Source organism: Aquarana catesbeiana, linkage group LG02 (assembly GCF_042186555.1).
Source record: "Aquarana catesbeiana isolate 2022-GZ linkage group LG02, ASM4218655v1, whole genome shotgun sequence".
In the NCBI taxonomy this organism is placed as follows: Eukaryota; Metazoa; Chordata; class Amphibia; order Anura; family Ranidae; genus Aquarana; species Aquarana catesbeiana.
The window spans coordinates 625515690-625531717 of NC_133325.1; the positions used below are offsets into that span (position 1 = coordinate 625515690).

Genomic DNA, 16028 nt, shown 5'->3' on the forward strand with positions numbered 1-16028 from the left:
AAAATAATAAATTGTTTTCAATTTTTTTACAAATAAATATGTGAAAAGTGGCATGTATTTGTATTCAGCCCCCTTGTCAATACTTTGTAGAACCACCTATCACTGCAATTACAGCTGCAAGTCTTTTTTGGGATGTCTCTACCAGCTTTGCACATCTAGAGATGGAAATTTTTGCCTTTTTCTTTGCACAATATAGCTCAAGCTTTGTTAGATTGGATGGAGAGTGTCTGTGAACAGCAATTTTCAAGTCTTGCAACAGATTCTCAATTGGATTTAGGTCTGGACTTTGACTGGGCTATTCTAACACATGAATATGCTTTGATCTAAATCATTCCATTGTAGCTCTGGTTGTATATTTAGAGTCGTTATCCTGATGGAAGGTAAACTTCTGCCCCAGTCTCAAGTCTTCTGCAGACTCTAACAGGTCTTTTTCTAAGATTGCCCTGTGTTTGGCTCCATCCATCTTCCCATTAACTCTGACCAGCTTCCCTGTCCCTGCTGAAGAAAAGCATCCCTACAACATGATGCTGCCACCACCATGTTTCACAGTGGGGATGGTGTGTTCAAGGTAATGTGCAGTGTTAGTTTTCCGCCACACATAATGTTTTGCTTTTAGGCCAAAAATTTCAATTTCGGTCTCATCCGACCAGAGCACATTCTTTCACATGTTTGCTGCCCCCCACATGGCTTCTCGCAAACTGCAAACAGGACTTCTTATGGCTTTCTTTCAACAATGGTTTTCTTCTTGCCACTCTTCCATAAAGGCCAGATTTGTGGCGTGCACTACTAATAGTTATCCTGTGGACAGATTCTCCCACCTGAGCTGCTCTCCTTGCCTGACCTGTCAGTTGGTAGGTGGACGGCCATGTCTTTGTAGGTTTGCAGTTGTGCCATACTCTTTCCATTTTCGGGTGATTAATTGAACAGTGCTCCGTGAGATGTTCAAAGCTTGGGATATTTTTGAATAGCCTATCCCTGCTTTAAACTTCTCCACAACTTTATCCCTGACCTGTCTGGTGTGTTCCTTGGCCTTCATGATGTTGTTTGTTCACTAAGGTTCTCTAACAAACCTCTGAGGGCTTCAAAGAACAGCTGTATTTATACTGAGATGAAATTACACACAGGCGGACTCTATTTACTAATTAGGCAACTTCTGAAGGCAGCTGGTTCCACTAGATTTTAGTTAGGGGTATCAGAATAAAGGGGGCTGAATATAAATGCAAGCCACACTTTTTATATATATATTTTTTTTTTAAAGAATTGAAAAACATTTATCATTTTTCTTCCACTTCACAATTATGTGCGACTTTGTGTTGGTCTATCACATAAAATTCCAATAAAATACATTTATGTTTTTGGTTGTAACATGACAAAATCTGAAAGATTTCAATGGGTATGAATACTTTTTCAAGGCACTGCAAATGGTCATATTTAGCGGTTTCAACAGCTTTTTCTGTTAGGCTGGCCTCAGATTTATTCATCTTCATTTTAATGCTTTTTTTATTGCCTGGAACATGTGTATTTTCATACATTGGCCTCCAAACCTCCAAAGTCCCTTATAATGCAAATGGACAGATTAAAGAATAAATTTGTCTAACACATGTGAACTAACAGCATTAAAAACAATGGCAAATCTTTAAATTTCAATCTAATTAATTGAATAAATGGAAAATTTAATTAAGCTATTAAATTTGCACAAGTGTTAATACACATTAAAACACCTGAGGATTAATGGACTCTTTGGCCAGAATTCTGCCAAACATTCAGTATGTCCCTGCTATATATATATCATACAAAACAATGCATTAAGAACATTTTCTGAATCAACCACTAATTTGATTTGAAGTGTTTTTTCTGTAATCAAAGGTTGCACTATAAGGCCCCTTTCACACGATCGGCTCGCTCAGATCCGTCTGTCCATTTTTTCCCAAATGTCCCCTGGGGCAGTACCCGGGTCCCCATACACTTTTTATGGCAATAACTTGCATATAAGCCTTTAAAATGAGGACTTTTGATTTTTCATGTTCGTGTCCCACAGACTTTAATATAGTTTGCATGTTCGCTAGAACTTTTTGCCTGTTTGAGATGTTCTGGTGCGAACCGAACGGGGGGGGGGTGTTCGGCCTATCCCTATCTACTATGTGAAAATTCTATAATCCTTCAGTGAATCAGCTGTACTGTCTTTGTTGGCCTAGACTGATAACTGCCACCGCCCCTTTGACTTTCAACTAATTTAAGTCACTGTAAGAAAAACTGACAGCCACCCACAGTCCTCCTTTATGCCTGATGCACATTGTAAGTATTTTGTGTTCAGTCCGTTGGGCTGAACAAAAAAAGAACTGAGATGCTCGCTGTACTTCTCGCTATGCTATTGTTTTCTGACAGGGGACCGATGCCAATCGGCTGCTGGTTTTCCAGCATGCCTGTTTGACAAAAGCCGAATGTTAGGCTGACTTCTGTCAGACAGTCTGCTGTACACACTGGCCAAATGTCGGCTGATTTCTTTTAAAGCAGATGATACCGGCCAATAGCCGGCCCGTGTGTACCAGCTTTTAGATTGGTAACCAGCTGCAGCCAAAACCACCCAAACCGAGAATCCACCACACTTCTACCTTCCCTAACTTCAAATTTATCACCACCCCCACCCACGGCAGGACCCTCTTCCTTCCACTAGAACAAAAAAACACTATGGTCACCTCCGAAACTGATGGCCACCCACAGAAATCACAGTGCATTTATCAATGAAAGATGACATTTCACAAGAGAAACAGATAGGCTGCCTTTACTGACTACTTCTAAAAATGTTAGTTGCTGTTCTCCTCTCTTTAGCATTTTCTAAGCCACAAACCCAGAACAGGCATATAGCAAAAAAAAAAAAAACCTAATTTTATCTGCATACTTAGGTTGCATGCACATGGCCGTGCAGTGGCCATACAGCATGACAAGGCTGCCTAATCATTCTCCTGGGACCTGTTCAGAGCATACAGTATGTCTATGTGTGTGTGGGTGCATTACACACCCCCTGGTGCATAAGTGCTGCATCTTCTAATTCATCTCATTGGGCAGGTGTACATGGCAGCTGCGAGACCCTGGAGAGTGATTACACAAGCTCTGCACACTGCACAGTCCCTGTACGGCCATTTGCATTAAGTCTAAGGTCCCTTTCACACGGGGCAGATTCCATGTTGATCAGTAGGTTATCAGCTCACAAATTCCCTGCTGATTGGAGCAAAGCGGTTAAATGACACATTCATGTCCGCTAAGATTATGCAGTGGACATAGACAGAGCCCACTTTGCTCTATGGGTGGCTGGGAGTAAACAGACTACACTATCCGTTTACACTTGACTACCTCTGATCCGCTCAGCCTAAATGGAAGAGGACTAAGTCCCTTTCCCTTTTTTTTTTTCAGCGTAAATAATGAATTTCAGCTTTCTTCAGGCCGGTCACATCACTCACAGTCATTTTCCAGCTCCGATGAATGTCTTCTGTGGGAGAGGCCATGATCTCCCTCTGACGCCAGCCGGGGAGATCACGTGACCGCTCGTCTCCTCCGCAGAAGCCGTGTATCGGAGCTGGAAAGCGGCCGCGAGTCACGTGACCGGCCTGAAGATAGCTGAAATTCAGTATTTACAGCGCTCATTTTTAAATACAACATACACAGTGTGCTATGCCAGCCTCTAATAGAGAGGCTGATAGTGACACATTTAAGATTTTATATTTACAATAATAGCGGCGGGGGGGTGGGACCAGGCCAGAGACAGACAGAGAGGGAGATGACAGGGAGGAAGGAGGGGGTGGGGGGGGGGGAGAAAAGCAGAGAGCCGGGCAGCCTATTACGGAAGGAGGCACTTTGACCACGGTGATCAGGGAGGAGCAACCCTGGTTATCGTGGCCTGTTTAGAGAGGCCATAGAGGAAATGCCAGGTTCAGGGTTTTTTTTTTACAGTTTAGAGGGGGGCAGATTACATAGCACAAGCACTGTGCTTTGTAATCTGCTTTAAGGGACCAAAATCTATATATTTTTTGGGGGGTTAACAAACGCTTTAAAGTTGATTTAAACCCAATAAAAAAAAAATCAGCATATTGCATCTTAGTAGCTAGATTAAGTGACTGCATTAATTTTCTTTTAAAGACATGATTTTAATATTTCAATCACTCTTCTGTGCTAGGTTGATAATGCTCACTCAATATAATATATAAATATATATATATATATATATATATATATATATATATATATATATATATATATATATATATATACAGTGTCTTGCAAAAGTATTCACCCACCTTGGCATTTCTCATGTTTTGTTCCTCCATACACATTGGGAGTCTCCCACATGCCTTTTCGCAAACTCAAAATGTGCCGTTTTGTTTTTTGCTGAAAGTAATGGCTTTCTTCTGGCCACTCTGCCATAAAGCCCAACTCTATGGAGCTTACGGCTTAAAGTCGTCCTATGTACAGATACTCCAGTCTCTGCTGTAGAACTCTGCAGCTCCTCCAGGGTTACCTTAGGTCTCTGTGCTGCCTCTCTGATTAATGCCCTCCTTGCCCGGTCCTTGAGTTTTGCTGTACGGCCGTCTCTTGGCAGGTTTGCTGTTGTGCCATGTTCTTTCCATTTGGTTATGATAGATTTGATGGTGTTCCTAGGGATCATCAAAGATTTTGATATTTTTTTATAACCTAACCCTGACTTGTACTTCTCAACAACATTGTCCCTTACTTGTTTGGAGAGTTCCTTGGTCTTCATGGCAGTGTTTGGTTAGTGGTACCTCTTGCTTAGGTGTTGCAGCCTCTGGGGCCTTTCAAAAAGATGTGTATATGTAATGACAGATCATGTGACACTTAGATTGCAAACAGGTGGACATCATTTTACTAATTATGTGACTTCTGAAGGTAATTGGGCTTTTTATGGGCTTCATAACAAAGGGGGTGAATATATACGCACATGCCAATTATCAGTTTTTTATTTCTGAAACATAGTTTTATGTATATATTTTTCTAATTTTACTTCACCAACTTAGACTATTGTGTTCTGACCCATCACATATAATTCAGATTAAAAAAAACATTGAACTAAAGGCTATAATGTAACAAAATAGGTAAAAAGCCAAGGGGATGAATACTTTTGCAAGGCACTGTAAATCCAATTGAGAATCTGTTGCAAGACTTGAAAATTGCTGTTCACAGACACTATCCATCCATTCTGACACAGCTTGAGCTATTGTGGAAAGAAAAATAGGCAAAAATGTCACTCTCTAGATGTGTAAAGCAGGTAGAGACATACCCAACAAGACTTGCAGCTGTAATTGCAGTGAAAGCTGGTTCTACAAAGTATTGACTCAGGGGGGCTGAATACAAATGCACGCCACACTTTTCAGATATTTATTTGTAAAAAATTTTGAAAACCATTTATCATTTTCCTTCCACTTCACAATTATGTGCCACTTTGTGTTGGTCTATCACATCAAATCCCAATAAAATACATTTACCGTACATTTTTGATTGTAGCATGACAAAATGTGGAAAATTTCAACGGATATGAATACTTTTTCAAGGCACTGTATCTATCAGACTGAGAAGGGCAGATAGTGAATCAACAAATACTATACTGAAGCCAGAGGACTGGCATGGTAGCCAGACATTTAGTATTTTCTTTTAACTATTAAATGGCAAGTATTCTTTTGAGTGACCACATTTTTCTTTTTTTCTAAAATCCAACCAGTTGTAACAATCTTGCTGGGCTTTATAAAAACTTTGATAACTCTGTTCTAGACAATGTTAGTAATTATTTTTCTTTTTATCCTTAGGTAGCACTACCTGGAAAGTACACTTTATAACTCCTGCTTTTCATCCAGAAGATGCCGTAGGTTGCTATGATAATTTACTCTGTGGTTGTGAAGGAAAGGATGTCATTCACCACAGTCCCCCTCTGTTATTTGATTTATCTGCTGATCCTTCCGAATCCAAGCCTCTTCAGTCTCATACCAACCCTTACTATAAAGAGGTTATTACCAAAATAGAGGCTGCTATAGAAGAACACAAGAAGACCATCAGTGTGGTTCCTCATCAGTTATCCTTCTACAATAATCTCTGGAAGCCGTGGTTACAGCCATGCTGTGGAATATTTCCCTTTTGTTGGTGTAATAAGGCAGATAATAATGGGACAGACATCCTCTAATAGGTTTGCAGCTCAGTTATTAAAACTGGCCTCTACACATCATTTTAATGTTACTGACATCAAGATACCCATCATGTGCACTAGATATACTGTATATCATAAGGGATAGGACCACAAATGGGGTCTCAAAATGATTTAACCACTTGCAGTCCAACAATGTACCGGTACAGCTGCAGCAATGAGTGAGATATCATTTTTTAGGGTCAGCAATTCCCTCCAATGTAAAAGTGATCCTAGTGTCTAAGAAGCTGCTGGATTACTTTTCCAGGCAGGGGAAGGGGGGTCCTACCACCCTTCCATCCCCACCTCCTTTACTGGGCTCTCCCGTGCAATCGCCCAGTAAGGATGTGACTGGTGGAAACCCGTTCCTGGAACACAATGAGAGGAATTGATGTTGTTCCTTCAACTGTGTGATATCAGAAACCGAAGCAACAAGGATTTTGTCACTTCCGGTTTCTGTCTCATGTAAACAAGTCATTACCGGCTTGAATAAGCATCTGATCAAACCAATCTTGGTTTGATTAGATGCTTTGGAAGGCAGTGGGGAGATCTGGGGTCTAATAGACCCCAGATCTCTCCATAAAGAGGACCTGTCATGACCCATGCTATCAGAAGGGATGTTGTCATCCCTTCTGATAGCAATAAAAGAGAGAAATAACATGGCGTACATTTTCTTTTTTTAATTAATTAAAAGAAATTATTTAAAAAAATGTAAAGCTCCCCTGTCCCCCTGCCCCCCCCCCCCCCCCGTCCTCGCGCACATATGTAAACACCACACATGTTGGGTATCAATGCAAACGTAATACCGGGAGCAATCATTCTTGCTCCAGACCTCCTGTGTAACTCTAAACTGGTAACCTGTAAAGGCTTAAAAAATGACACCCATGGAGAGTACCGTTGTTGACAGTGTTCCACGAGTGTGCGCAATTTTAAAGCATGACACGATGGGTATCTATTTACTGGGTGTAACATCATCTTTTATATGTTTTTGTGGATTAAAAGTCACTAAAGTGTATTTTTTTCCAAAAAAAATTACATTTGAAAAACTGCTGCGCAAATACGGCATGACATAAAAAAATTTCCACACCCACCATTTTATTCTCTAGGGCAGGGATATGCAATTAGCGGACCTATAGCTGTTGCAAAACTACAAGTCCCATGATGCCTCTGGGCGTCATGCTTGTGGCTCTCAGTCTTGCTATGCCTCATGGGATTTGTAGTTCTGCAACAGCTGGAGGTCTGCTAATTGCATATCCCTGCTCTAGGGCCTCTGCTAAAAAATATATAATGTTTGGGGGTGATAAATAATTTTCTAGGAAAAAAAAAATGTAGGTTGTAAAGTGTACCTTTTTAAAAAACAACTGCAAATAATGGATTACACCAGTTTAGAAAGATTAAAGTGATTGTAAAGAAAACATTTTTATTTTAAAAAAATAACAAACGTCATACTTACCTGCTCTGTGCAGTGGTTTTGCACAGAGCAGCCCCAATCCTCTTCTTTTTGGGTCCCTCCACCGGCGCCCCTCCCCCTTGCCGAGTGCCTCTATAGCAAGCCACTTGCTTTGGGGGCACTCGTGCGTGCCTGCTCCCGCCTCACTGGCTGTGACTGACAGCAGCAGGAACCAATGGCTGCTGCATCTCAGCCAATCAGGAGGGAGAGACCCGGGAGAGCCTTGGGTCTTGTGCACATCGCTGGATTGAGATCGGGCTTAGGTAAGTATTGGGGGAGAGCTGCATACTGAAGGTTTTTACCTTCATGCATAGAATGCATGAAGGTAAAAAAACCTTCAGCCTTTACAACCACTTTAAACTAAAACACCAAAACACAAAAATGTATTTATTTGCAGCTCACCAACTCTTGTTTTAGACTTTTTTCCTTATTTTTCACCTGGTGATCCTGAAAGTAATTTTTCAACTTCCTTAAACAGACCAAGCTGTCCAGTAAAACTAGGGTTGGAGGGTTGAGACAAATCATTTAACACTGACATAGGTACTTACGAAGATCAGCTTTTATTCATTTATGTAAAACCTTTATCCCAAAAGGAGAAAAAAAAACAGTTTGCTGTTTTCTTAAATTGCTTATAAAGTGTTAGGTGGAGCTCAGCTTAAATTTTCTAGTCAAGTCCATCTAAATCTGCTACTCTAATTCCACCCCCCCAGACTGACAATGCTGCTGTCCAAAGGTGTCTGCTTTACTACTTCATCCAGAATTCAGACACCCTAAGACAGAAAGTGCGCTACTGGCTGGATATAGGTGAAATCATGGGAAAAGACCTAAAAAAAGGAAACAAATGCAATCACCAAATCTAAGAGTTTTTAAGCTGCATTGTATTACATTTTAGTTTTTGGATTTACCACTTTGTGGTGTCACTTCATTACGCCATTATAATAAGGTGCTGGTCATTTTTCTACTGTTGTTACTATTAATATTAATAATAATAAGGATTTTTTAAAGATTAAAGAATATGCTAACCCAACATATCATATTCCTAAAATGTGCCTGATGTACCAAGTACTTGTATGACAAACTGTTCTGTTCTTTTTGCATTGCTTCCCTTGTGTGAAATACTGTATCTGGTGTTCTTTCCAGTCTTTACATTATCCCATTAAAATGTTAGGCATGAGAGCACATTATGGTTTTTTAGTTGTGCTGGAAACTCAGCTTACTCTCCTCCAATGATTAGACTTATGGGCCGTACACACGATAGGATTTTCCGACAACAAAGGTTGGATGTGAGCTTGTCGTCGGAAAGTCTGACCGTGTGTATGCTCCATAGAACATTTGTTGTCGGAATTTCCACCAACAAATGTTTGCGAGCAGGTTCTCAAATTTTCCGACAACAAGACTTGTTGTCGGAAATTCCGATCGTGTGTACACAATTCCGACGCACAAAGTTCCACGCATGCTCGGAATCAAGCAGAAGAGCCACACTGGCTACTGAACTTCATTTTTCTCGGCTCGTCGTACGTCTTGTACGTCACCGCGTTCTTGACGTTCGGAATTTCCGACAACATTTGTGTGACCGTGTGTATGCAAGACAAGTTTGAGCCAACATCCTTCGGAAAAAAATCCAAGGTTTTTGTTGTCGGAAAATCTGATCGTGTGTACGGCCCATTATGCTGACGCCCCTCCCCCAACAGCCATTCACTGGGAAGTTCAGTGTACTGCTGTTTCTACACCCCTCGCTCTCTGAGCTCCTTATAAAGATGAGAAAAGAGGGTATGTGATTACTTATAAAAAAGGGGGAAAAAAGGTATTTATACATTTTTTTATGTATGTACAAATGTTTTGCGTTTCATTTATATTTTAAACTAAATTGGTTGTTCTACAAAGTAAGGGCTCAGATATACTTTAATCAGGGTTGATTTATTAAAGCAACACTCTGTGTAGCAAAATATGTAGCAAAATAATAGTTCACTTAAACTAGCCATACATGCTCACGATTTCTCCATGCACAAACAAACAAACAAGGTGGATCGGGGAATCCCTTCCTGCACAGAATTTGTATTCTGACAGCGGCACCCGCCACTGTCAGAATACACTTATCAGCAGCTGCAGCTGATTGGTTGCAGACACTGATGAAGGAAAATTTTATGTCCCATAGACGGAAATTTTTCAAACCTTCGACTTTTATCGAGCAGGGATGGACTCACACCAATCAAACTTTGTCTGGACCTTGCTGAACTGGCCAAATTTCAATCAGTGTATGGCCAGGTTTAGTAAATAAAATGTGTTCTCCTCCAGCAACTTACTCCCTATCAAAAAAAAACTTTTTTTTCCTGCATTTCCCCACGTGATTGGCATTTAAGGTGAACACAGGTTCTGCCTTATCATTTACATTCACTTTGCAAAATAAATCAACCCTGCCACCTTCTGCTGCTCTGTACATTGTAACTGATATAAGCAAGAGTGAGTTATATACCTAATACAAATACACAAAATGTTTTTAGTAGGTACACACAGTAGTATAGCAAAACATCAAGCAATAGGTACATGAATGTTTACACCCTAAAAAAATAAAAAGTAGAAATGGTGTTAGAGGTCCAGGCCTACCTTCTCTTGCCCATATGTGGCCTATAGGATTGGTGTGATTTATAGCAACTTGTGTCCACATGATGAGGATAATGAAATTTGAACAAAATACTGTACATAGAAAAATTTAATAAAAAACAACATAAACTGTGTTTTGACTAGTCATTTATTTAAATGGATGATTTCCTGAGATGATCATATTTAGTGTTAACTGCAGTGTGCACATATGGTGAATAGGGGTATTTAGACTCTATACGTGGTTGTTCCTGGAGGGGCTACAAAAAAGACAAAAGGGGCCAATTAAGGAGGAAGAAGGTAAAACAGATGATGACATATTGGGTGGGTGACATGCCTAGGACAAAGCTGGTGAAAACTGTCCATTAGTAACTTTGTGTATTACATAACTAATGAGGTCACTAAAAAATCTGTTTCAGTATAACTGTATCCCATTTCCGCTAGTGCAGTCCATCTCTAACTATTTTGTTATATACTGTACATATACACTTTATTATGAACCGTAAATGGGAGAGTAAAGAGGAACACCTTGGGGAAGATTTAATAAACTGGTGCACACTTCGGTGCAGCTGTGCATACTAACCAATCAGCTTCTAGATTTTATTTTTGTTCGGTGTTGTCCCCAAAGTCATTAAGATCTGTCCAGTTCTGCCTCAGCAGCTAAAGGGGGTAGTGCTTGGGGGCGGTAAACTCAACTGCATGGTTTTACAACCCCCCAACTTTATATGTGCACAAGCCCTAAGGGTGCCGCTGCCGAATGCAACTAAGGGCTCATTCACAAGTGCAGCAGGCACTGCTTCTCCTCTGAAAAGCGATCCAAGTGTATTTGGCAGGTGGTGAGGAGGCGATAAGTTTCCTCCTCCTCACCTAATTTAAACCCATGATTGCCATGCAATGCAGTGGATTGAGACATGGTAGTATGACAATTATAGTTTTAAATCAGGTGTGAAGGAGGCGACACTGGGGGACACTGTACTGGTGATCTTTGACTTCTACCATGTTGTTCAGGTAGATGTCCACCTCTTTAAGGTTGCCTACCCATGCCCTAGATGTTTAACGCCTTCCCAGCCAGTGTCGTTAGTACAGTGACAATGCATATTTTTAGCACTGTTCACTGTATTAGTGTCACTGGTTCCCAGAAAGTGTCAGTTAGTATCAGCCTGTCCACCGCAATATCGCAGTCCCATTATAAGTCCCTAATTGCCACCATTGCTAGTATAAAAAAAACTCCAGTATACAGTATATCCCATAGTTTGTAGTTTTGCACAAATCAATCAATATACGCTTTATTGGGATTTTATTTACCAAAAATATGTAGCAGAATACATAAATTTATGAAGAAATTTGATTTTTTAAAATTTTTTATTAGAAATGTTTTATAGTAGAAAGTAAAAAAAATATTTTCTTTTGTTTATAGCATTAAAAAAAAAGTAAAAAAACACAATGGTGATTGGGTACAGCATTGCATGACCGTGCAATTGTCAGTTAAAATAACGCAGTGCCGTATCGCAAAAAATGGCCTGGTGATGAAGGGGGGTAAATCTTCCAGAGGTCAAGTAGATAATATTCCTGAAATCTGGATAAGGTGCATCCATAAACATTTAAAACTGTCTTATTCCTAGGTAAAAAGCATCCAGTCCAAAAAGTGAATCAGTCCAGTTCTCTTTTTTGGGTTGTTTTTTTTAAATACATTTTATTTATTGAAGTTTTTATGGAACTCTTTTGTATAGTGTTTATCATGGAAAGCTATACAAGCGTCATTTATTGAGGTTAGCACCCCCACAAGGGTTATTGATTACACCCCTGAGCTCCACACACAAGAGCCAAATGTCGGGAGACAACGGGCGGTTAAAAAAAAACCCGCAGACATTCGGACCGTGTGTATGTCGGTCAGTTGGCCGGCTTCTGTCGGATTTGCACGCTGGATAACCAGCATCCGACCGACTCCTGATCAGCGCTCTCAGCCAATGGCAGAGAGCACTGACAGGGGTGGGTGGGGGTGGAATCACTGTACTAACCTTGCATGGTTAGAACAGTGTCTCCGGCCAAGCTGGGTTGCACGAAAAAAAAAAATGTATAGTGTGTAACCGGCTTAAAATATATTTTTTACTCCAAATTCTCTGATTAGGATATAAGCCAAACAAAATGTGCATATTGTCCAATCATCTGTTAACTTATTTAAAGTGGTTCTAAAACCTTCTGTATGCAGCAGCCCCCTAATACTTACCTGAGTCCCAACTCGATCCAGCAATTTTGCACGTGAGTCTTGGCAGTCCGGGACTCCCCTCCTCATTTGCTGAGACAGCAGCGGGGTGCCACTGGCTCCAGCTGCTGTCAATCAAAGTCAGTAAGCCAATGAGGAGAGAGAGAGAGGGCAGATCTGAGGCATAGCTCCGTGTCTGAATAGACACAAAGAGCAGCAGCTCGGGTGCCCATATAGCAAGCTTCTTGCTGTAGGGGCACTAGGCAGGAGGGAGAGGCCAGGAGCGCCAGCGAGGAACCCGAGAAGAGGAGGATCGGGGCTGCTCTGTGCAAAACCACTGCAACAGAGCAGGTAAGTATAACATGTTTGTTATTTTTAAATGGAATTAAACAGGACTTTAGTATCACTTCAAAAACACGTGGCTCTAGTACAGCCCTTTTCAACCAGGTTTTTTAAAGAAATAGAGTTCCTCCAGAGGTTGCTAGGGTTTCCTTGAGCTATGGCTGATTGACCTTCTATTCAACAGTGGTGCAAATATAGTTTCAGGGCTAACAACATTTGACAAAGCCAGCAGCATGACACCAATGATTGCATTCTTCCAAGTTACCACCAATGTAGGGATTTTTTTCCCCATTTGCCCACAATAAATTGGTTTTAGTAAGGATTCCAAGAGACCTGAAAATTATTTCACGGGCTTCTGTGGGGTAAAAATGTTGAGAAAGGCTGCTCTAGTGCATACCAACACCAGGTAATTGCACGGACAAATGAAAGGTCTCTACATTTCAGCCTCAGAACCTCTTCAGACTTGTTCCGCCTTCGGACTCTGACTTACATAGCTAGTTTTTTCCAATATGTTTCACCACTGGGTGACTTCCTGAGGGATCCATCTAGCTATTCCACTGACTTGTAAATCTTCTGTTGCCCTAGAAACCTCCTATCGCTACTTAGGTTTTTTTTGTAATAAGACTTTGATTGGATTTTCAAGAATACAACACAATTACATAAGCAATCTTGTGCATATCAATACATAAGATTGATAAACAAATAAACATATTGGAATAATGGCACGCAAAAAACATAGAAGAGAGGTAAGGATCCCTGTAGGAGAGTATGGAATGCAGTAGGTGTGGCCACGGTTCTGTAATAAAGATTATGTAAACCCAACATATTCCTGATATGTGCCTGCTGTACCATGTACTTGTATGAAAAAGCATCCTATTTTCTTTGTCTTCCTTTTTGTGAAATCCCTGTTGATCTTGTCAGTCCCTCTGCTTTCCTATCTTTCCTATTAAAAACAACCACACTAAGCAGTGCACTGTGTGGTCAGTTCTCTAGCTATGCTGGGAACTCAGCCTGCTCTTCACCAATGACCAGGCTTGTCCTGACACCCCCTCCACCCTGCAAAGCCATTCACTGTGAAGCTCAGTTTACTGCTATTTCTTCTCCCTCAGCTCTTGGGCAGCTGAGAACAGAGGGAATGTGATCACTTATTATATTTATCCTTAAGGTATTCATAATGGGTTTTTTTTAATCTATATAAAAATGTTTTGCCTTTCATTTCTATTTTAAACTGAATGGGTTGTATTACAAGGTGATCGTTTACAATCACTTTAACCACTTGACAACCGCCCTCCTGCAATTTACTGTGGGCGGAGAGGCCACTGTAGGCAAATCGACGTACTGATACATCATTGTCTACTTCTGGGTTTAGGGAGCACGCCTCTGCAGTATATATATATATATATATATATATATATATATATATATATATATATAATGGGAGCCTGTCAGCAAGTCCCAGCCAATGAGTCATGGCCAGGACATGCTGATCAGCTGTGTGCAATCACAGCCCAGAGCTCTGTGTTTGTAGATAACACAGATCTCTTTACAAAGGGAGCGATCTGTCAGTTTCTTATCCTAATAGTAAAATCAGCACACTTTACACATAGTTAGGTGTACACATAGTTACAGTGTATGATATTATCACTGATCACTGTATTAATGTCACTGGTTATATTAGCGGCAATTAGTCAGTTCCTCCCAGTGTCAGTTAGCCTCTGTTCACACACGGTTCTGCACACGACTGCCCGGGCGACTTGCAAAACGACTTCTGTATAGAAGTCTATGCAAGTCGCCCCCAAAGTCGTACAGGAACCTTTTTCTAAGTCGGAGCGACTTGCGTCGCTCCCCTTAGAACGGTTCCATAGCACAGAACGGGAGGCGACTTGTCAGGCGACTAGGTCGCCTGACAAGTCGTCCCTGTGTGAACCGAGCCTTAGTGTCAGATTGTCCGCCGCGCTATCACAGTCCAATTAAAAGTCCCTGACCGCCACCATTAGCAGTAAAAAAAATGTAACAATAAAAATTCCAGTATATATACCACAGTTTATAGGCACTATAACTTTCACACAACATTTTGGTCAAAGTTTATAAAGAAATAAGATTTTCAAACTTTTTTATTGGATATGTTTTATAGCAGAAAGTAAAAAATATTGTTTTTTTTTCAAAATTTTCGGTCTTTTTTTCATTTATATTGCAAAAATAAAAAACCCAGTGGTGATAAAATACCACCAAAAGAAAGCTTTATTTCTGTGAAAAAAATTATATAAATTTCATTTAGGTACATTGTTGCATGACCACGCAATTACCAGTTAAAGCAGCGCAGTGTCGAATAGCAAAAAATGGCCTGGTCATGAAGGGGTGTAAAATCTTCCAGAGATCAAGTGGTTAAGAATGGTCTAGCGCAGTGATGGCGAACCTTGGTACCCCAGAACTTTTGGAACTACATTTCCCATGATGCTCATGCACTCTGCAGTGTGGTTGAGCATCATGGGTAGTGTAGTTCAAAAACATTCTGGGTGCCAAGGTTCGCAATCACTGGTCTAGCCCTATCCTCAGTCAGTTGTTTTAGTGTGGGAAACAATAGGTAGGTGAGAAAATTCCTGTGTAGTTCAGAGGGCAGCACTTTTTGGCACCTGTAGTTATCTTAAATTGAGACTTCAGGGTAAATTGGTCTCAAGAGCTAGTAGTCGCGTAGGGTACCTGAGATATACAACCCCTGGCAAAAATAATGGAATCACCAGTCCCTGAGGATGTTCCTTCAGTTGTTTATTGTTGTAGAAAAAAAGCAGATCACAGACATGGCCAAAAACTAAAGGCATTTCAAATGGCAACTTTCTGGCTTTAAGAAACACTAAAAGAAATCAAGAAAAATAATTGTGGTGGCCAGTAACAGTTAGATTTATAGAACAAGCACAAGGAATAAATTATGGAATCACTCAACTCTGAGGAAAAAATTATGGAATCATGAAAAACAAACAAACAAAATAACACTCCAACACATCACTAGTACTTTGTTGCACCACCTCTGGCTTTTATAACTGCTTGCAGTCTCTGAGGCATTGACTTAATGAGTGATAAACAGTACTCTTCATCAATCTGGCTCCAGCCTTCTTTGATTGCTGTTGCCAAATCATCTTTGCAGGTTGGAGCCTTGTCATGGACCATTTTCTTTAACTTCCACCAGAGATTTTCAATTGGATTGAGATCCGGACTGTTTGCAGGCCATGACATTGACCTTATGTGTCTTTCTT

At 40.5% G+C, this 16028-nt stretch overlaps 1 protein-coding gene across 3 annotated transcripts in view; it reads left to right on the plus strand.

The window, feature by feature from the left end:
- The window catches only part of LOC141128836 (arylsulfatase D-like), a 96294-nt gene extending 89391 nt beyond the window's left edge, over positions 1–6903 (plus strand). For 2 of the 3 annotated variants that reach the window (XM_073616389.1, XM_073616390.1), the window contains one exon: positions 5814–6903. In XM_073616389.1, coding sequence (XP_073472490.1) covers positions 5814–6184 — 371 coding nt within the window. In that variant the 3' untranslated portion in view covers positions 6185–6903. The remainder of the gene's footprint in view (positions 1–5813) is intronic. The other variant, XM_073616391.1, reaches the window with a different exon arrangement.
- Positions 6904–16028: the final 9125 nt, after the last annotated feature.